Below are 22,541 nucleotides of genomic sequence, written 5' to 3'. Positions count from 1 at the left end.
AAGAAGCCCGACTCAGACTCGCTGATCATACAACCAGAACGAGACAGAGGATCAGAGAGGAGGGTGAAGAGGACGACGTCTCAGCCGCTTCTCATCACGAAGGCGTCGTCTCTTTTTCCTCAGCCTGTCCTGAATTATTATTCTCTTTGAAGATGATTTGTCTGAGTGGATTGTTCTCGGTGTAACGAGCGACCTGGAAGCCTCCGATTCTCAGAGATGACGCCAAAAAGACAAGATGCGTGAGGCTCATGTTGATGCGGTGACAAATGTCAGTGTTTGCTGACCGTGTAACAGCATCAGCGGCGGATAAATGTCACAGGGAAGCATCACGTGGGAGCGTTTGTGCTATAAATGTACCTGGTTTTTATTAAAGCCCTCGTTCCTCATTCCATCAGTCCTCAGCACAAACACACAAACACACACGAACGCACAAACTTGAACAAGAAGCTTATTTCCTGCTCCCTCTTAAAGCCAACACAACATCCAGGGAAGACACAGAGGAGTTTGTGATGTTGACGGTCACCTGCCGAGTTAAACAGAACAACACCTGAGAACCACACTTCATCCAAACATGACACAAAAACCGCTGAGGAAGGATAACGAACGACTTCTGGTATTTGAGGTCACAGTGATCTTGACCTTTGACCTTTTACCACTCAGATCAAATCACTTTATCTTTGACGTAATGTTTAACAAATATGAAAACAGTTCCTTGAGGTGTTATTACTCCAAGACCTCCAGTGTGGAGGAAGAAGTTTACAGTAAAACATAAAAGTTGATGCAACTCTTTTAGTTCATTCTGTAAAATGAGTTTTCACACCACTGCATTCTAAAAACAAGATTTTTATCTTTGCATTACTTCAAATCATTATTTACAGACATTTTCTATCTTTGCTCAATTTCCTCTAAAACTCTTTAAATGAAACTCTGTGAAAACTGCAACGACTCCGGAAAAACTTTTCAAAGATTCAGAACCTTGAAGAGTGAAAGTACTGGTTCACTCTGGGTTCGCTTTATGCGACACTGGGAATTGGCATCAAACCCGCAGTGTTTAGATGAAGTTTATTTTACTCCTCGAGTACGTTCACTGAATCCTGCACCTCCCACAGGAGCGGGAGCTTCTGACTCAAACACTGAAGCGTGTTTTCACTCACTTCTGTCGCTCGCTCCCCGTCAGCTCCACTCTCTCTCTCTCTCTCTCTCTCTCTGCGGGTGCGTTGGATATTTGTGTAATCATTAGCCGTGTCTCTGATATTCACATGCTGTGGTTGTTGGGAGACGGTGGTTGTAAGTGCATTGTGGTTTGTGTGGAGGTGGAGGACGGCGTCGTGGACGGACAGAGGAAGATGAGACGAGTGAGGATGTTTTCCCAGAAGAGGAAGTTGTTTTAATCGTGCGCTGGCGTTATTCTTCGGGGTTTCTCAGGGTCGGGATGTTATCGAGTACGACCGTTTCTACGACTAATACTCACGGAGATGATGATGAATTATAAATCTGTGTTGGAGTCCGTGCACCTGAAGGGAACGCGCTCGGCTCTTTACACGGGTGGTCGTAGGTTTGGCTGCTCGAGCCAATCACAGCCTCGTTTTAAGCGTAACATCTGGTTCACTGTGATCCCGAATCCTCAGACTCCCTGCCGGCAACAGTTTGGAGAAATTTTGTAATCAGCAAAGGCGGACCTCGTTCCAAATATAGCTCGGCTGGCGTTCCGCATCCTGATCGTGTTTGGGTTTTATTTTAATTTTCCAGTGCCCTGGAGAGCTGGATATTATAATTTGTGGATTTTTTTTCTTCTTCTTCGCTCACTGCTGCTGCTGAACCTCGCTGCGTAATTAACGGTCTCTGAATAAAGAATCAACGAGAGCGAGCGAGCGAGAGAGAGACGAGTGTCCCTCCACCGAACGTTTGAATCAGACATGATGAAAAAACTAAAGCGCATGAATAAATGAACGAGTCCATGGTGAGGTCACAGGGGGACAGAGAGAGGGACTCTGGGAAAATACAGAACATTAACAGAAATATTAATAACAGCTTTAATAAGTTATTACATTTCTCCTCTTTGAGTTTCCTCAGCAGAGAAACACACGAGTCTCCTGAAACTGTCGTAAAGCACATACTCTAAATACTACAATACCCATGAGCCTCAGCTGCCTTTGCAGCAGAGAAGAGACGTGAATTCTGGGAATTGTAGTCATCTTTTCTCATCTTAAATAAACAGTTTTTTAACTAGGATCCAATTTAAAACCATAAATACCTGCAGCAGCTGCATGTTTAAATCTCACGTGTCGTAACACAGGACTTCAGCCTCTGTCTCCTCGTCATGCACACAGAGACGGTACTGTATGTACTGTATGTTGGGATGTGTCATACGTGTTCCTTTGCACACGTCAGTGAGCTGCAGTCTCCAGATCAAACACTCTGGAGGAAAATGATTTGAAGTAAATTTGTGCCGAGCTCAGACGTCTACGAATGATTAGACCTCAGCTCGATGAAACCGTAAAACTAACAAATGGCCTCTGTCAGAGCGGCGGCCGACGGTGGTCAAGGTTGTACAACCAAAACACACACGCTCACACACGCTCACACACTTACAGCTTTGTAATGAGAAATGCTTGGACGAGGTCCCAGGCAGCTGAAATATGGCGTCAGTGGCACAATGACAATCACTCACCTGGTTTTTAGGCTCCCCTCAACTATAATGAAGTCAGAATAATGAATCATGTCCTGCGTGTGTGTGTCTGTCTGTCTGTGTGTGTGTGTCAGTGTGTGTGTGTGTGTGTGTGTGTCTGTGTGAGAGACAAACACACTTTATTTAGTGTAATTAGTCAGAACCAGTGATTGAGCTTCAGGTTGAGATGAAGGATTTTGGTTCATATTCGTACACGATGACGTCGACGTGGCTGAGCCGAGTTTAGCGAATGTTTCTGAAACTTTATCTGTAACGTTAAGACGTACAAACGAGAGGGACGTGTCCTCTGTCCCCAAATGAAACCACAAATGAAACTCACAGGACAAATTAGACGTTGACGTTGCTGCTGCAGTCTGAAGCTTCGTGTCCGTTCATGTTTCATCTGTTAGTTTTAGTTTCACGTTGTGATTCAGGGACTAAAGAATTTAATCTGACACACGTACTTCCTGTCGTCATCACCTACGTGGGCGTCGTCCACCTATACTTGAGTCTGACGTGGGAGGGGTGTCAGTTGGGGGGGGGGGGGGGTGGTAGTCTTTCTGTTTGAATGAAGGAAATGAATAGAGTGCTTCATCTGGTTGCCATGGTAACATGATGATGGTATGACTACCAGCATCAGCACTTTGAGGCGCAGTACTCCACAGTACTACAGTACTCCACAGTACTACAGTACTCCACAGTACTACAGTAATTCACAGTACTGAGGTACTCCACACTAGCTCGTATGCAGCTGCGTCCTCTTCTTCTTCTTCTATGGTTTAATGCGTCTCTACTTCCTGTGACTGGTCCAAAGCTACAGACTGAATGTTGGTGCGTTGGTTCAGCTGATGGGAAACTGGTGTTAATATGAAATCACAGATCAAATCCTCATATGTATTTCGGGGGTTTGGTTTTTTTAGGAGTTGTGAGTTGACCTGAGTGAACGTCGTCCCGTCACACGCATGTTTTCAAATCGCAAACGAGCCGACACCTGAAGCTGAAACACACGTGTGACATATCTGACCAGCGGCGACATCCTCCGAGTTAAAACTCTGAACAATGTGAGTGAAGTAACGATCACAGATCCATTCATCAGCCGTTCGCTGCAGCAGAGCGGTAATCACAGAGGAGGTGCCAGGAGCAAGCTGGGTGGAGGTGGCAGCTCATTAAACACCACCAGGAGCCCTAATGACAGAAAAACACAGGGCTGGGTTCCACGTAGGTGAGTAACATCAGGATTTATAGGTGCTGTGGGCTGTGTGTGTAATGCGACATGCCTGCAGCTGCAGAAAATAATGGAATTTAATAAATTGAAGAGAAATAAATGTAGATATAAATAAGTGAAACTAACAGCGATGTGTCAGATTAGTCCGCTGAATAAATCAGAATTCACCAAATCAGCAGTTTATCACTGATTATTATGAACTCATAATAAAATAAAATATAAAACACGTTAAACTATAACTTAGATCAGACCTCCGCCAACAGTCCATCATGAAACTACTGCAGATACAAACATTAAACACACAGAAACATCTAAACTGTGATGAACAGAATCCAGAGAGACGTCCGTCACGTGTTAGAAACCTCGTCGACACGTCCACTGGCAGGAAACGTTCCAGGAAATGTCCGGAGCAACAGACACAGGGACGATTATTCATCAGTTTAACTGAGCCTGAGTTAACGCGACAGGCTCTCTGTGTAAACCACTGCACCGGGGCGGAAACACGACCTCCTCACCGCAGGTGATAAAGTTTAAAAACACGGTCACTGCACCACAGTTGTTTTAAAGACGACATGCACGTTAAATTCCAGCTGCAGCTTCTTATTGTAAAGTACAGGCTGCGTTTGTCTCCCCCCCCCCCCCTTCCAAACATTGCAGGGGTTTGCTCAAGGCTCCACATAAATTCCAGTGACAGGCCCTCGTCTGGATGTCCCCTCCGTCTCCTCCCACACCGCCTCCCTTTTATAACGCTCCTTCTTCTTCTACCATGGATACACGGCGGCTCGCTGCTCCTATCACAAGATTTACATCTGTGACCAGACACTTTCTTCTTCTATCACCAGGAGACTCTTTAACGTTTAACCGAGTCCCATCAGCGGCGGCGTCGCAGCTTCACACCGACGAATCAAAGACAGTCGGGAGTTCAGGCCCGAGACTAATGGTTATTTTCATCATCGATTATTTTCTGGAGGTTGAACAAAATACGTGTCACAGTTCCACGTTGTCCGATGAGACGTCGTCATGAGCGTCCTGTTGTTGTCGGGTGAACTCAGATTTGAATTTGACAGAAAACACAGAAAACCTTTTATTCTTAGAAATCGTCACAGATCATTCGTCTCGGCTCGCTCTGTGATTTTAAACGTCCTGGGGTTTGTCTGAGTTCTGGTTTTCACCACAGAGCTGATTGTTAAAGTAAAACACGGAGCAGGACCACAAAGAAAAGTTTTTAATGTCGAGTTCCTTCTTTTCTTCTTTTCATTTTCCACAGGGAGTTAATGACGGCACATATTTCTGTTTTTGTCTTGCTTCATTTCTTTTATTCAGTTTTTTTTTTATCCCTGACATTAAAACCTTGAACAGAAAACAAATTAAAAACCAGAGAGAGAAAAAAGTTTCACTTTCAAACTTTACGATCTGAATGTTTTCCTGATATTGATCTTTCTAATAAATCAGTGGTTTTCAAACCTTCAGCCTCCAACAACAATAATAATAATAATCATAAGTCTAAACCCGGAGCTGGTTGAAATATGTGAAAGGACATTGATTCGAGCTCGTTCACAAAATAACCCTCCTGCAGTTTCCTGTGATGCTGTAAACTGACCTGATACTGATGTCGTTAATAAATCATTTAATAATCGGCCCCTCGATAAATCTGGGTCCTGACCACTCGTCTGGGAGCCGCAGTTAGAAATGTTCTTAATTCAATCAGTGATCGAATCCTCTTCTCAACAACTTTAGTTCAAATTAAATTTTCTTAAAATCCTCCAGAGAAACACACATATAAATATATATATTTTTATTTTGTTAGATTTATTGTATGAATAATTAAAGACAATCAGGAGACAATAAATCCTGAAAGGTTGAATCAGTCTTTTCTTTAATTTAAAACATTTGTCTCACTCGTGTTAAACACGTTTCATCAGCAGCTGCTCACCTTCACCATGACAACAGTGCTCTAAGTGTGAGTGGTCACCAGGGGGCACTAAACCGTCCCCACACGTCAGACATCAACTCGTTCACTGAGTTTGACACATGAGACAGTTCGTCTTCATACATAAAACAGGACGTGTGTGTTTTCACCTCGGGGACGGACAGAGTCAGATGATGAGCGGACAGATGTTACAGCTGTTTACTGTGTGTGTGTGTGTGTGTGTTGCTCCTGAACACGCCTGCAGCTCTTACCTGTGAACTGTTGTGTGTTGACATGTGTGTTGACATGTTGTGTGTTGACATGTGTGTTGACATGTTGTGTGTGCTGTGATTTTAACTCTCACAGTTGGGTTTTTTACATCTTGTATGATTTTCTTTAAAAGTCAGTCACCTTTTCTTAGCGTGTTTGCCGACATGTAAAAACCTGCGTGATCCTGATAATCAACAAACTGTTCAATCAAATATCAAATTAGTTTTTTACTCTCCATCAAGTTTCATCTATAGGAAACATTTTTTAAAACACTTTATTTTCGAACCCATTTAAACCATTTTTGTTGGTTTAACTTTAAATTTAATGAACTTCTTGTTTCCGCCTCAACTTTTCAGCTGTGACCTCAGAACATCGGAGCAGAAACCTGCAGCGAACCCACATTTCTACAGAGAACATTAATTCAAACACACGTCTCGGTGTTTCCCGTGATGCTGTAAATTCACCTGCTGACACTGATGATATTTTTGGATTCATTTGACTCATTAATTGAATTATTTTCCTCCTCGGGCAGCGATCGCTTCCTCATCTCATCAGAACCGGAGCTGCAGAAACTGTAAATCTGATTTTTTTCCAGGAGGATTTTTTCAAACTGTTTTCTTTGCATCGTGTGAGGATTTATTGTCGTCTGTCAGAGCGAGTTGTTGTGAAGCTGCTGCGTCGTCACTAAATCAAATCCAGGAGACAAACACTGAGTAAACATGTCGTCAAATAAAATCGACAACGTGATCGGAATGTTGCAGCTCAGTTTGAAACAGATCCACTGGATGAGCTCGTGTCTCTGAATGTGATTCTGATTTATTATGATGATCTGCTGCTTTTCTTCTTCTTCATCTTTTTCTGATGTACTGAAATGTGTTTAATCTTATTATTCTGAATCTTTAGCTTTTCATTGAATTTAAATTATAAATGTAATATCCTTTGAATTGTAAATACATTTTTATTGCTTGTCCTCGTCCTCCTCTTCCTCCTCCTCATATTCTTCATCCTCTTTCTCTTCCTTTTCCTTTCTTCATTCTCTATCTTTGATACATATTTTTTGCTCTGTAACATGTTTAATCATCTCTTCTCTAAATAAAGGACACGAGTTTGTCCTCAAACTGTTTTAAAACTATAAAAAAACTCTCTCTCTCTCTGAATGACACCTCCAGGTCGAGAGAAGAGAAAGGGTCCCATGATCTCTGCCGGGGATGCTGAGTTCCCTCGGGATTACCACACCCTGGCCGGTAGCCGCGGGGCCCGGCGGTTCCCGGACAACTCCAATGGGGGGTTCACGTCGTCCTCGCTGGACCGCCGCCACAACGCCGTGGCCGCCAAGAGCCTGGAGGCCCTGAACAGCATTCACAAGGCGGACATCGAGCGGCAGCGGGACGCCCTGGTGGATCTGCAGAAGAACAAGTTCTCCAACAGCCCAGGCAGCATGTCGCAGGGCTCCCCCTCCGCCGGACGACAGGTACCCTCACCTCAAACGTCCACACAACAAAACACGCTCTTCTGCACGGTGATTATTATTCTACCTGCATCAGCCGCGGCCACTGATAAACACACGACTTCATTTTCCATAAAAATAGACCAAGGCCGGATTATTCTGCTGTTTGGTAGAATCCTCCTGAGGACGAGGAGACGTTTGGACTGAAACCACGTCAGAGACGAGTCTTTACCTCGGCAGACGCAGCACGAATTTATAACCAAGAGTCTTTTCTAATATGAGAGGATCTACACTGAAAACTAACAGGAGCTGCACCAAGATAATACTTTATATTCAATCCTCAGAGGTAGAGATGTTAAAATACATAAACACAAACTGAGTATGTACGAAAAAACTTGATTTACATATTTACTGTGTTCCCAGTGTTTCTCTTGAGAACTTAAACACTGGAGGTCCCACTGAAAGGTTTTAATCCTACTGATGATGATCGATCAGAATCCATTTTATCTATAAAACACTTTCTGTGCTCTGGTCTGATGAATGTTTTCATATGTGTAGAACTCAATTTAATACTCATGTAAATCTGAACATGATGAGAAACTAAATATTCAGATCAAAACTCCAACAAACAAACAAACGTCTTGTGCTTCAGATGAAAGTGAAGCTGTCGCTCTCAGACTCAGGCCTCCGAGAAAGAAAACAAAGAATAGACGGGGGGGGGGGGGGTTTGGAGCTGCCACGGCAACTAGCCCCCCGTCTGCCGCCGTGGTTACTCGTCAACCTCTCTGTCATTTAAAAACACCACAGATTATGTAGAGACGTCACTCGTCAGGGATTCTGACGACTGAGACAAATCAACGATCAATGACAGAACTTCAGAATCAGAGCGTTTGCATGTCCTCCGTCAGGTCCTCATGTCGATCACAGACCCAGAGGAGAGTGCAGCCTGGGGGGGGGGGGGGGGGGTGAGCTCTGAGTGCTCTCTGCTTCCACACGTGAACATTTTCTCCCAGCGAGATAATAGGAGCACGTCGGTGAAACCCACACAGGCGCATTATGTGGCTCGAGGCCTCGGGGGCTTCAGTCGCAAACAGAGGAGGGAGTTTTTTTCTCCCGGCGTCTCGTTGGGTCAGTAATGGACTCGTTTTCTGTGGTTGTTATCTGAGAGCGATAGATTATGTAGAGAAACGTTTAAGTGAGGCGGTGGGAAAATGTCAGAATGCAAAACATGTGCTGATAAATATCCTCCTCTTCCCGCTGCGTCGGCTTCATGTCGTCAGGTTCCCGTCGCTCAGCCGCTGTTTCTGTCGTCGTGTCTCATCGGATCAGAGTCTGTTTGGACCGAGCTGTTACTTTGACCCGTGGTGATGCTCCAGCTTTTCTTTCTCAAACTGTCGAAGTGACCTGCAGAGATTCAGCTGCTGCACAGAGAGGCGTTCACCTGTTTCTTCAAAGTGACGCTCGACTCCACAGAGACGAAACTGGAGAATCGTGGTGAACGAGCTGGTGTCGCTCATCGCCTGTTTACTTCAGTTTAATTTAATTTAAATGTCTCGTGTCCAGATCGCACTAAACTCTGCTCTTCACTGGACTTTGGTGAAACGTTGTGTTGTCAGGTAGTTTGATAGTTTGTCTGTGTGTTGTAGTTTTTCTCATTAATACAGATATTAACACTATAAAGTACGAATCACTGATTCTCAGTCGTTCTGTGACTCTCCTCAATATTTAATTAAATTAAATGTGTAAAGAGTCAAATCATAATATATTTTATCTCAAAGCTCTTTACATAGAAGGTCAAGACCTTAAGAATCAGAAGGAAACCCAACAGTTCCCATGTTTTATATCTGAGCTCTGTCCGACTGGTTTTTAATAAGAGTGATATTCACAGAAGTTATGAATGAAAGCAGCATTTATTATTAACATCATTACTATTCTAGTTGTTTTCATCCTGCAGCTCTTGAGTCAGAACCTGCAGATCGAAGAGTCTGAAACGTGTTTAGTTGAAACCTCGTCCTCAACATCTGGAGCAAATTTACAGTTTTTCACGTCGTGTTTTCTTCCAGCGTGAGATGATCTCACATCTGTGTGTGAAGTGCACAGCTGGAGGAGTTCTGAGCTCGTCTCAGCGTGAAGACGGGACGCAGGGGAGCACTCGCTCGGCTGAGTCCGTCCGAAACCTCTGAAGCTCACTAATGAACGCAGTGAATGTTGTTTGCACCTGATCGGTTGTGTTCAGTTGGTTTGTTCCCTCAGGACGTCTGAGTCTGTTTTACCGACACGACCGAATGAAAAAGTAAAGTGACAAACAAAATAACAACAATAATAAAAAATACAGTCAGAGGTAGAACACCATCATAATAAAGTAAAGTCATTGATATTTTGATATTTGGGGGTTTTCCTGGGAAACGTCAGCTCTTTAGATTAATCGATCGATCTCGTCTTCTTCTGTCCATCACGTCCCGGGCGTCTCTCGTCTCCTCCCTCCGTCCTCCCTCTGCTCTCCATGTGCTGCGTCTGTTCACCACAAACCACGCCATCCATCTCCTGGAGGAAAAAAAGAGGAGGAGAGGGGACGGAGAGAGTGGGGGAAACAGGTGGAGTCTGCTGTCGTCATGGCAACCCACCAGTCTCCCATATAAGGCACGGAGTGATATCATATGGTCGGTGATGCCTGAGCTTTAGAGAGAGAGAGGCACACACTGTACTGACAGAAGGGGAGAGAGAGAGAGAGAGAGAGCGACAGTGTTGTTTGTCAGAGACAAGGGGCGAGAGAGAGTGACAGACTGAAGGAGAGGGAGGGAGGAGAGAGAGAGGACGGGAGGAGGAAGAGGAGGAGGAGGGACAGGAAGGGATGCTAACTGCCTCTCAGGCGCCACTACGGGTACCGGAGAGGGGGGATATCTGGCTGATCCTCGGGGCGCAGGAAAGACACAGAGCCGCAGTGTGAGGAAAAATGGAGAGAGGAGGGGAGGAGGAAGAGGGAGGCGTGTGGAGCGGGAGGATGCACCGGGCGGCCGACACGCTCATTAAGTAGCAACGGTAACTCTTCTCTCTTACCCTCAGCTCAGACACCAGGGCATCCCTCATTCCTCCGGTGCTGCCGTGTGACGCTGCATGGAGGGAAGGCATGTACAGGACTGTGTGTGTGTGTGTGTGTGTGTGTTCGTCATCTCAGTGTGTGTGTGTGTGTGTTCGTCATCTCAGTGTGTGTGTGTTCGTCATCTTAGTGAGTGTGTGTGTGTTTGTCATCTTCATGTATGTAGAAGCATGTGTGTATGTGTGCGTATCCTGATGTAAAGATGGTTAAACCTGACGAAGACACAATTCATCCTCTCAGCCTGTGTGTGTGTGTGTGTGTGTGTGTGTGTGTGTGTGTGTGTGTGTGTGTGTGTGTGCGTGCGTGTGTGTGTGCGCGTGCACATCATCTAAACATATGAAGAAGAGTGTGTGTGTGTGTTTGTTTGTTTGTTTGTTGTGCGCACATCATCTGAACGTATGAAGAAGAATGTGTGTGTGTGTGTGTTTTGGGGAGGGTCCATTTGTTTCAGAGCAGGCAGGTGTCGGCCAGGTGTGTCTGTGCTGCCGCAGTGACGTATGTGTGTGTTCATGCATGTGAGTGTGTGTGTGAGTGTGTGTGTGTGTGTGTGTGTGTGTGTGTGTGTGTGTGTGTGGTGGAGGTGAAAACAGAGGGTGTGTACAAAGATGGCTACTTGGCATGCAGGTCAGGTTTGCGTGTCTCTCTGCTCATCCCTCTCTCTCTCTTTCTTTCCCCCTCGTCTCTCTCCGCTCTGTCTCGGTGCGTATTTGCATCCTGGGATTTCAGCTCAAGTGATGGAGAAATATTCTGGACGTTAATCACTGAGTCACGGTGCATCGGGGCCTGTTTGTGTGAGAAGAGACAGGTTTCAGCTCCCGAAACGCTCGTTGGTGCATTAAATTATTTGCGGAGTGACTTGCTGGTAATTTTCACCAATTTAAAGTTCAAACTGTCGGAGCGGGTGATTCCACAGCGTGAACGTTAAGCTCCACGTACGAGGGAATCGAACTCAGTGGGATCTTTTCTCTCAGCTGTTTTGTTTCCGTCAGGAGCCTGATGACGTGAGCACATTTCTCGTCAGGTTGTAAATGTGAAGAGCGGAGGAGCCTCGAAGTTAAAAACATGAAGTCGAGTCACGTCCCTGGATCGTGAGGACGTTATTCTTCTTTTTCAAGAAAAAAGCAAATAGAACGTAAACCGGTGAGAAACGAATGTTTCTTATATTGAAGTAACTTCAACGAGAAGTTTTAGCCAATAATCGCAGAGGATGGTTAAAAACTTTACGGATAATTTAATGTCACTGGTGCTGGTGAGTCCGGCTGTGACGTTGTGATTGAAAGAGTGAAATGTGCTGAATCACGGGATCATTAAGAAGCCGACACGGTGGTGGAGCGTAACTCAAAGATGACGTGGTGACGTTCGTGTCAAATCATTTATCTCGACATTAACCACGAAATGAAACGGTTTGTAAGGTTTCATTCTCAGCTGCTCTGGACTCACTCTGAGGTTCCGGTGTTTGCTGAGGAGGATGGTAAAAAATGTTGTGGATATTTTGACGAGCCCCCGACTCCTCGGAATCTTTTCCGATCTGCCGATGGTTTGTTTGAGTGACGGACGAGTTCTTTTGGTTTTCATGTAGACGTCCTCCGAAGGATCCAGGACCTGAAGGACGACACGGCTAACAATCTTTAATTCATGAATAATGAACGCAGACAAGTTATGTTTCCGGTCTTGAGATGAGTTCTTTGTTTGTCTGTGAGGATGGTTTGAATCGAGTGAGACCACAGGAAGCTGACGTTGAAGTGATGAAACAGTTTGTGGTCACTCACGTCTCCGAATCAGGTCGTGTTTGATCAGCAGTGAAAGGAGAAGCCTCAGTGTTGGGCTGTGGTGCGGCGTCACGTCAGGTGTCATCGTGCTGTTTCGGTGACCGGACTCGAACACTTGAGCTCTAAAATCTGGGTCACAGAATCCCACAGGCCGACAACAAGCCTCCCGCTGGTCATGTGATTTGACTTTGTGTCTCTTCGTGGTCATTGTGGGGTTTTTTCTGGTCGTTCAGTCTCTCTCTGTGTTTTCAGTCTTTGCTCTGAGTTATTCATCGTTGGTTTGTGTCGATCCGAACACTCAGAATCTCTTTGTGGTCATTTTGTTGTCGTTTCACGTCTGTGTTGTTGTGTGGTTTTTCATTTTGTGTCTCTTCGTGGTCATTGTGGGTTTTTTGTGGTCGATTTGAGTCTTTTCTGTTGTTTTGTGTCTCCAGTCATTTACTGTCCCTTTGTGTGTTCGTGGCTGATTTGAGTTGCTTTATCGTCGGTTCGATTCTCTTGTGGCCTCTTTGTGTTTCTTTTCTTCCCGCTCTTGTACGACCGGTGTGACCATGAAAAAAACTATTGAGCTGCTCTCTGGTATTAAAAAGGTTTTAACAGGCCTTGAATTTAAATCGGTGAAAACCTCAGAAACCTCGAAACATGAGGGAATCATTTCTTCACATTTTCTAAATCCTTTTAATAAATTCATTAAGTATTTCTTAATGAGCTTTTTCAGCCTTCGACTGTGGCGTCTGATCCAGATGTGAGTTCGCTGTGATGAGGTCGATGCCTCGTCTGGGACGAACTGTGTGCTTGGTTGAATATTTTCTGCTGTGGAGCAACAAAACACTTGACAACGATGTCTCGACATATTAATTTATTCAGTCAGATCCGTGTCGTCCAGGGTCGGATGGAGCGTTGACAGATGTCGAGTTAAAGATGGAGCCGAGCTGTGAAAGTCGATGAAGTCTATGAAAGTCACGGGCCTCGGTTTTGATGCACTCGATATTTCCCCGTGGGATTTCAGATTGATCTTATCTGTACTTTAAAGTTTACGTGTTGTTTTATTTAGTATAAAGCTGTATGTCGGACTGTCCACATACTTTTGGCCATAAAGTGCACACCAGCTGGAGAACAGATCGATTATTGGACTTTTCATTGACGAGCGTTCATCCTGCTGCTGTTTCTGAAAGAATCAGACGCGTGTTGACCTGAAAGTTTCCGTCCTCTCAGATGAAGTGACTGCGGCGACAGTTTCTTAATCCAGTGTCGCTGCGTCGCTTTAATCCGGCGCTGGGTCCACGCCAGAGCGCTGCGTCTCAGGAGAAGAAGCGTGGGGCTGAATTCAGGAGATGGGTCTACATCATTAGTGTGCGTGAAGCCCCTGTAAACATTTGATTAATTACTGAGAGGCAATTACCAGCAATTAAAGTTCAATTATGACGGCAGTGAAGGACATCGTGAGTTAATCTGGCTATCATCACAATAATTAACTCGTCATTTTCTCGCCAGGCGCGACGCACAAACACAAAAGGCTGTTTATCGCTTCGTTTGACAATTTGTGGATTAAAAAAAAACATTTTGGGGAATTTTCCCAAAAATGATGAAGCGTTAAACGTTCACTCTCTCACTTCTGCTTTGTTTTTCTTTTGCTTGATTTTCTTTCTGTGACGTTGTGTTTTGCAGTTTAACACGTGAGAAACTGTCTCACACTCGCCCCCCCCCCCTCTCTTTCTCCTCCCCTGTCCCTTTTCTGTCTCTCTCTTTGCCCCCCCCCCCCAGCAACAGCCAAACTACTGGAGCTTCAAGGTCAGTGTGGATATTGTGTTTATGTTTCCGTGGGTTCGTCTCTTAACAGGATCACGTCCCATCCTGTCTGTTGCATGTTCGCTCGCCTCTTCGCCGTCACATCTCGTGTTGGTCACATGTTGGCGTTTGTGTTAAAACTCTCGCTTGTGCTTTTCTTTGGTCGCAATGATTCCTGGTGAGAAACGGAGACTTGTTGACGGTTGGAGGTCTTGAGAAACACGAGTCTCAGAAATTATGCTTGCATGACGTTTGTCTCGGATCATTAAAGCTTCTCATTATTATTTATTTATCTGACCATCGTCCCACCACATTAAATAAATTGCCTGTGAACGTTGAATCATTATGTGCAGGTACTTCATGCATGGACCATACTACTGATATACTGTGGATATACAGTGTTACTATACCTCTCTTTATCTCTGTATCTGTTATTCTCTTATTCGTGAGCATGTTCTTTCAGTTGAGGGCAGGACTTATTGATTTCACGTTCAGATTTTCTAAAGCTTTCACTCAAAACCATGCGCTCACACTTAAATAGCCGCTGCTAGTTCTTAGATTTTCTCTGCTTGTGCTCAAACTGTGCACTTGCACAGATATTTTCTTACTTGCGCTCAGATTTCCTTCGCTCCGGCTTCAGCTCTTCTTTGTGCGACGGAGAAAATCGAGAGCAAACGTTTCGCACGTGCACAGAAGCAGTTAGCGTGCGGAAAAGAGCTGAAGCACAGGAAATCTGTCCGAGCAACAAAATATGAGCGCGAACGAATCTGTGTATGTTTGAGTGAAGCATCTGACTCAATCTGAGTTTGAAGTCAATACATCACGCTCTTAATGTGAAGGACCAGGCTCTGGATTAAAGGTGAGGGGAAACAAACATACATGATGTGAAGGAGTGATGCAAAGAGAGCGAGAGCAGCGCGAGCTCCAGCTCTGAGTGTTTCCTCCTTCATGTGAGAACAACGTAATTTAAATTAGAGTGTGAACTAATTAAGCTCAGCAAAACAAACAGGCTCAGTCATTCAGGGGAAGAAGCTGCTCTGTGGTTTATTGGAAGCAGAAATGTAATCCCAGCAATTACTGGGAGGAACTTGTTTGTGTTGCCGTTGTTTTGTGCAGTTCAAGAATAATGAGCATCCGACTTCGTGTGATTGTATTTAAAGGGTCATGAGTTGCAGAAAGATTTGGATTAATATTTGCAGATTATTTGGAGATTTCGTGGGACGGAGGAAATGGTCCCAGTGGAAATGTCTGACGACAGGTTCTGTGGATTATTCAGACAGATTTGGATGTTTGGTGAAAAGACGCTGCTTCGTAACCACGAACCTGCGTTTACGTTCATCGTGCTGAGGAGGAGGCAGAGATTTCAAATCCTGGAAAAAACGAAACCAAAAACATTTGAGATCTTCTGAAATCTCAGGATCATAAATTATAAAAAAAACATCTGAACAGGATCGGTCGAGAAAAGTGATTTGAACCAAAACTCCACATGTGAGTGTTTCAAAAAGCTGTGATGCATCATTACTTCCAGCTCAGACCTGAACTCAGACTGAACACTGACCCTCGGTCCACGCAGCCCGTGGCTGATTGTTGTGCACATGCCGACCTCAGCACTTACTGCAGCTCCCGGCCTCTTAACCATAGAATTACCGGAGATTGTGAACGGCTCTGTTTGCTGACGCAGCGAATATCAGCTGCTCTGAAATGAAACAATAGAGAATCCGCAGCTTCGGGAGTAAACAGGTTGTAAGATGTGTGGAGGAAGATTGTAAAGGACCAATATTCAACAAATTAAATAAGAAATGAACATTTCACACGTGTGTTTGTGTTTCGAGGCTCTGATGCAATAAATCTTAATCTTAGCTTCTAAAGAAAAACCATAAAAAATGAGCCTCTGCTTTATTGAAGGGGAATAAAACTTAAACGTCTTAAAGACACAATTCTTCTGCTTCACGTCGTCAAACTGGGTCTTTTGTTATTGTTTTGACTGAGAGCTCCCCTAGTGGCCAGCGTTATATTGTACCTTTAAATATCTTCAAATAAAACTCTCGTGAGTAAAATAAGAAAAGTGCATTTAGTTATGCTGCTGTCTGTGTCATTGAAGAAAAGAAGGGACGACACGATGACACAGTTAAAACCCACCGATTGATTTTGCTGATTCATGATTCGTTACATTCACTTTGTCGGATTTACTTTAAAAATAAAGACAAACTGCAGCTTGAACTCTGAAGATTTCGTAGATTAAGTCTGATTTTCATCGGTGTTTCCTGTTTAACGAGGATCTGGATGAAAAACGGCCTCTTTTTTATTTGACCATATTCCCAATGTTGTCTGACTCCAGACGTCATGTGCTGTGGCAGCTGCTTCTCACTCGTTCCCTCGTCTGTTCAGCTCGTGACAAACTCACCCGCTGCCGCTTTCTCTCTTCTTCCAATCCTCTTCTATTTGTTGGCGGCCTGCCGCTCGTGCAGGATTGGTTTATCGCTCCCCATTCTTCTCCGGGAGTCGAGGAGCCTCACCTCTTCTTCTTCTTCTGATGCAATAGAAACCCCTGCAGCAGTGCACGGGCTGCTCGTGTCTGTGAGGGGGGGGGGGGGGGTGCGTTTAATAGTCGCCACCCCCCCCACTGCTTCCACTTTGATGTTTCATTGGTTTGTCAGCTCAGTAAATGCAAACACAAGCATGGACGATAAACCCACTGCACAGAAACACACCACAGATTAGCAAATAAATATGTCCTGGCTGCACACACACACACACACACACACACACACACATGCACGCACACATCTCCGTGCACGGGTACATACATACTGTAAATATGCATGTATGAGCATTACACATGTGCTGCTGCCTCTGACACGATCAGACACACGCTGAGCGCAGAGCTGCACGTTTGTCTGCTCCTCATCGAGCTTCACTTATACAAATATCACTGCTCCATTTTTCCTCCCCTGAGCCTCTCGTCTTTCTGTGCCGAGCGGCCGAAGTAATCACAGCCCATTGTCTCCTGCCGTCGCCTCGGTGTTTGAATCTGGAGGAATGTTCCACGCTGTGGGCTCAGACGGGGGAGAGAGGGAACACTGGAGCTCAGTGAGATCCCAGTTGTTCAGCAGCCATCTTCCTTCTGAGGGGAATTAGAACAGAGCCGGTGGTTTGTGGGGTTTTTCTGCTGCTTGTTCAAGTTACCATGGTGACAAAGGACAGGAAATATAAATGCATCCCTCCGTCCTAAGACTGAGCTACTGTTCAATAACATGTATTTTACATAGTCACATACTTAACCACTGAATACACGTGAGCCGGCACAGGAGTTGAGATGTTATTGGAAATAAATCTTCCTGGACAAAAAGAAAAATGCCTTTATTTGCTAGGCAGTGACATTAAGTACATTTCTTCAGTGCACATAAAGAAATGAGAACTTATCTTTTCATATTCCCCTTTATCACGACATTATACCTTAATAAAACTTTAATCTCAAATCAGTATGACCCTAATACTTTCTCCGTTTGCGTCATTGGCAGATCATTATTTTTAGTTTCATTTATGCAGAACAAGCAAATAACGGACGATGAGTTTTCAGCACATGAAGGTTTTTGGAAAAGCTCCAACAGATATTTTACAGGCTGGTCTGCAAACACCCAGAGGAACTCATTCTTGAAATATGTTTAAAAGGATTTCTGTCACTTCAGGGAGTTTGTGAGTCGCTCGTCTGTCTCTCACGTGTCTCGTATCGAGAACGTGACCGGGGCAGTTTCTTGTTCAGAGGCATCCCCAGACTTCCTCTGCCATATTTGTCCCGGTGAGCAGGCTCAGCGCCGACCCATTCAGACAGATGCTTTTGTTGTCCTCGTGCTGCTCGGCTGTTGATATGACGCTCGGCGGAAAGTCGCTATTCCCCCGTCTGACTCGGAGAAAGCCGGAGTGTGTTCCACCGTTAAAAGGCTTAGGAGGCCGACTGCTGCAGTGTCCGTGTCCTCACACCCGACCGACGCTGTGCTGAGGCACGTGGCCAGAATCACTTATTGACACTTCACTGCCATCTGTCAAGACGGAGATGTTTGCTCAGCAGGCTGCACATTAATATGGCCGAACTTTGCCGGGGAGCAATAAGGGAACTGGATTTTATGTGAGAGACAATTATCTTTCAGTGAGAGCTGCAGCTCGGAGGTTATATAGAAACAGAACTTTAATGCTGTGTTTACTCTGCAGCCTCGACTCCGCTGCTGCTGCACAGACTTTATGGTTTATTCTCTAAATGCAGTAAAAACCTGGAGGTCGGACGTCAAGGTCAAAGTCGGACTCCTGTCACTGCACATGTGGATCTAAGTACTCCGGCCCTGACTCAGCCGGGCAGCGGGGGAATATCTGGGCAGGGAGGCGAACAAGAGGTTCCCGCCGCTCACTTAAAAACCACTGCCCTTGAGCAAGGCAATTAACCCCCAGCTGCTCCCGCGGAGCTTCTCTGTGGGAAACAATCAAGTGTGCTCCCCCGTCACCTCTAGCTCCGCCCCCCCTCAGGCTGTGAGCTTCATCACTGCTCTGAAACTGTGACACAGGATTTTAGAAACACAATCTGTCGGAGTTCAGATGGAAGGAATGTGTGTGTGTGTGTGTGTGTGTGTGTGTGTGTGTGTGGTACAGCTGTGCACAGCTGCCGTGTCAATCACAGCCCAGTGAATGAGCTGGTGGGAAATGTGTGTGAGTAACAGTCGCTGTGTGAAAGTTGGAGTCTTAATGTTCGGTAAAGACGAGTCTGGTTCACAGGGTTAAAAAGAACATGTGTGTGTGTGTGTGTGTGTGTGTGATGTCTCAGTGTGAAGACGAGGAGCTGCAGAGTCAATGATGAAGATCTTTTCTTGCTGTTAGAGAAGCTGCTGTCGAGGTGAGAGTCAGCTGTCGTTTAATTCAGTCTCTCTGATATTTAAGTAAAAACTACCGAGGATGCATTTCTACACTTCTGTTGGTTTCTCAGAGTAACTGGTGAGTGTGTGTCTGTGAGTGTGTGTCTGTGAGTGTGTGTCTGTGAGTGTGTGTCTGTGAGTGTGTGTCTGTGAGTGTGTGTCTGTGAGTGTGTTGGTGCAGATCCAAATAAAAACTTGGATCTAGTGAAGTTTGTGGTTTCATTAGGAAACTGTGTCTCAGTTAAATTTGATTTAAATCTACAGAACCTGTTCGTCCTCTGCTCTCGTCTCAATGTTCATCAGGTCGTTCGACTCTTCTGCTCTCGTTTGGACAAACAGTGTTTGGTTCTTCAGCTGCGAGCTCAGCGACGCAGCAGCAGAATGATCTCGGTGTCGGTTGGTTTTGATACTTTCACAGTTTTTATGGCCTCGAGCACCGACACCTATTCTATAATGACAATGTTTTGTACAATACTGATGAGCAGAAGTACTTCAAGTACTAACGTTTAACAAATGGTTTGACCCTCATGTCTCTGGAACTCTGTGAATCCTCCTCTAACCACATTATAAACCATTCACCGTGTTTGCACTCTGCTAATAAATGTTAAATCGAGGGAGTTAAATAAATTAATTACCTTGAAATAGTTTTTTTTTTAAGTTAATGAACTAAGAACACAATTAAATTTCCCAGTAATTTATCTTATGTTGTGACTTTGTTCGCTCCTCGTCTCAGACTCCGCTCCGGCGGTTTCCACTCGGTCATGAGACTCTGCAGATGTTTGGATCTCTGAGTCACATCTGTAGCAATGATGAAGATGATGAAGATGATGAAGTGATCGTGTGATAATCTCTGGTTTAAAAAGCAGCTTCTGGCTCCAGGTGGAGTTTTCTGTGGTGATGGTGGAGTTTGAGTGAGAGGAGAGGAAATTAAGTTTTGACGGAGCAGATTTTCTATTCTAGATTAATAATAATAATAATAATAATGATATTAATGATGAATATGATCATAATAATAATAATAATACAGCTTCACATGTGGAACTTTTTTAGGATGTAGAATTTTTTTTTTCCTGTCCTCATAGTTTCATGGCGTCTCTGCTGCAGGAAAATATAAATAGCCGTTTTCCTGGCGTGTTTGCTCGGTTGCTTCAGATTCGGAAGGAGACTGATGTTTAATGCAGATTCTGCAGCAGCTGCTTGAACTGGAGGAACCTCTGTGTCGTCCATTATCTGCTGTGACCGAACCAGTGAACTCTGCTGCGTGAAACACCCTCGAGATGAGGAGAGTCCGACACAGACGTGAGGCTCTGCAGTCAGCAGGAGAGTCGGACTCAGACGCCTCCATGTGAGCTGGTTCACAGCATTTACATGTTGTTGGTCCGAGTTTAAGAACAATGCAAAGAGAAAATGAGCAGAGACGATCAAACTTCAACTGTTTTTAAAGTGTTTCAGTCGTTTTTTTAAGCAGCAATTACAAATAATGTTGGTCAAAGCTTCAGTTTTACCTCTAAATGAGAAGATTTGTTGGTTTTTAGTTTTCTACGAATAGAAGTTATTATATTTTTGGCGTTTGTCTGTTTTTTAATCTGTTGTTTTTTTTTATCTGGACCCTGAAGGAAACTGATTTAATTGTCTTCAAACAGCCCAAAAAAAAAAGAAATGTTCTGACAGTGTTTCTCCTTTTAATGATAAGATGAAAATTAAAGATGTTTTGATTGATTCTAATCAGAGAAGATTTAGATTCATGTTTCATTTCAACTGTGAGAAGTGAAAAAGTTTTGCACATGACGACTTTAATTTGAAAAAAGAGGACACAGGTTAGAACAGGAACTTCCTGTCGACTGCATCAGACGATAGACGAGCTTTAAAAGTGGATTTTCCCTTTTTTCAATAATTCTTCTATTTAATAAAACTGTCATCTCCTCTGTGATGGAGTCTTAACTCTCAGTAATCCCCTCTGACGTGTCTCTCAGTTTATATATTCCTTCAGGATTTACAGATTATTTAGAGTTTGATTCCTTTTTATCTGTTTTTCAGATCAACGACGAATGATTCAGACTTTTGTCCTGAGAGGACCCGTCGTGTGAGCGTCGCTTATCTGAGAACGTATCACGACTCCTACGCTGCTGTTTTGAATTTCATCTTTAACTCGACATCGTCAAACCTGTCGACGGCTCAAGACGATTTTAATTTAAACTCACTGAGCAGCGTGAAATTTCTGAATTCACTGAGTGGATGTGAAGATTGTTATCAAGCGCTTCCTGCTGCGTCCTCTCGCTGAAGTCACTGAGAAACGTTCTAACCCTGATTCGTGAAGCTTCGTCTGGTTTAATGTTTGAGTTTGTTTCTTCTTCTGTTTGTTCACTCTCTTCATTTTCCAGATCATAGAAGTTTTCTTTTCCTCTAACCTCTGTCTGCTCCTCTTCTTCTCTTCACAGTTCACTGAACACAAACTTTACGAATCCCTGGTGCTTCAGTGTTTCCTCCGCAGCAGCTCGATGTTTGTGCGGTTGAGGGCGGAACGTGCACGGCGTCTGGCTGACGAGCGCACACACTGAGATCCGTCAGAGCCGCATGTGTTCGGTGCATTTTTAAAGGATCTAAAAACACGTGTGTGCAAGTGTGTTGCCTGACATGTCGGTGTCTCCCTACATGTTCGTGCACACATGCATGGCAGAGCGTCACGCTTGCACTCTCTCTCTCTCTCTCTCTCTCTCTCTCTCTCTCTCTCTCTCTCTCTCTCTCTCTCTCTCTCTCTCGCCTGTTGCTGAGGCCTCCGAGTCCACAGATGCATAAAGCTGCACGCGGCGCTGTGGGAGCTCATTACCGTCGTCTTTGGGCTGGAGAACGTCTGTCAGTGAAGATTCATTAACAGTCAACGCGCTGCAGACGCTCCTCATCGCGCTGTAACGAGCCTCCTTCACAATTTGGGCTCCGGTGGTTCAGAGGGCACAGGTGACAGAACGCTGGTTAGCTGCGTTACGCGTCTGTAATGGAGTTTAGCTTAGTCATGGTCGTTGGCATCGAGTTCCTCGCTGTCGTCTGCTCGGGGCCTGTGCACTTCCTGCGAGCTGCAGAGAAAAACTTAGCGTTATTTCGCTTCGGGTACTTTTTACTGAGCTTAGAAGTTTTTTAAAAGACACATGAGTTTTTTTTCCAGTGTTTCCATCCAACAGTTTGTTCACGGATGTAAAAGTTCTGTTTTTAACAACAGTCAGGCAGAAATCACTGAACCTCCTCGTCAGACGGGACCCGAACACACCTGCGTTCAGCTCAGAGAATTTATTCAAACGTAACCTGTCGTGTGCTGAGAGCTGCTGAGAAGATCCTTCTTCATGTTCTTGTGGAGGAAATCTCCGAGGTCGAACACGTTGGTTTAAATACCAGTTTAAAGGTAGAGCTGGTAATGAGTCTCTGAAACACTGGCCTGGTGCACACGAGAGGCCACAGACGTAATCGTAGATTCA

General features: G+C 44.7%; 1 protein-coding gene across 14 annotated transcripts in view; it reads left to right on the top strand.

The window, feature by feature from the left end:
• The window catches only part of srcin1b (SRC kinase signaling inhibitor 1b), a 60,754-nt gene that overhangs the window by 18,798 nt on the left and 19,415 nt on the right, over positions 1-22,541 (top strand). For 10 of the 14 annotated variants that reach the window (XR_011239750.1, XM_069517784.1, XM_069517787.1 and 7 more), the window contains exons 2-3: positions 7,242-7,543; positions 14,150-14,176. Coding sequence is in view for 10 of the 14 variants with exons in the window: in XM_069517784.1 (XP_069373885.1) it covers positions 7,242-7,543; positions 14,150-14,176 (329 nt within the window). In the remaining 4 variants the exon portion in view is untranslated. Of the gene's footprint in view, positions 1-7,241; positions 7,544-10,211; positions 10,559-14,149; positions 14,177-18,935; positions 19,056-22,541 lie in introns of those variants that run through there. The other 4 variants (XM_069517793.1, XM_069517786.1, XM_069517794.1 and 1 more) reach the window with 4 other exon arrangements.

The sequence above is a fragment of the Paralichthys olivaceus genome, chromosome 21, assembly GCF_024713975.1.
Source record: "Paralichthys olivaceus isolate ysfri-2021 chromosome 21, ASM2471397v2, whole genome shotgun sequence".
NCBI classification, from domain to species: Eukaryota; Metazoa; Chordata; class Actinopteri; order Pleuronectiformes; family Paralichthyidae; genus Paralichthys; species Paralichthys olivaceus.
The sequence above is the reverse complement of the archived record's forward strand: the minus strand, read 5'-3'. Positions and strand labels throughout refer to the sequence as shown.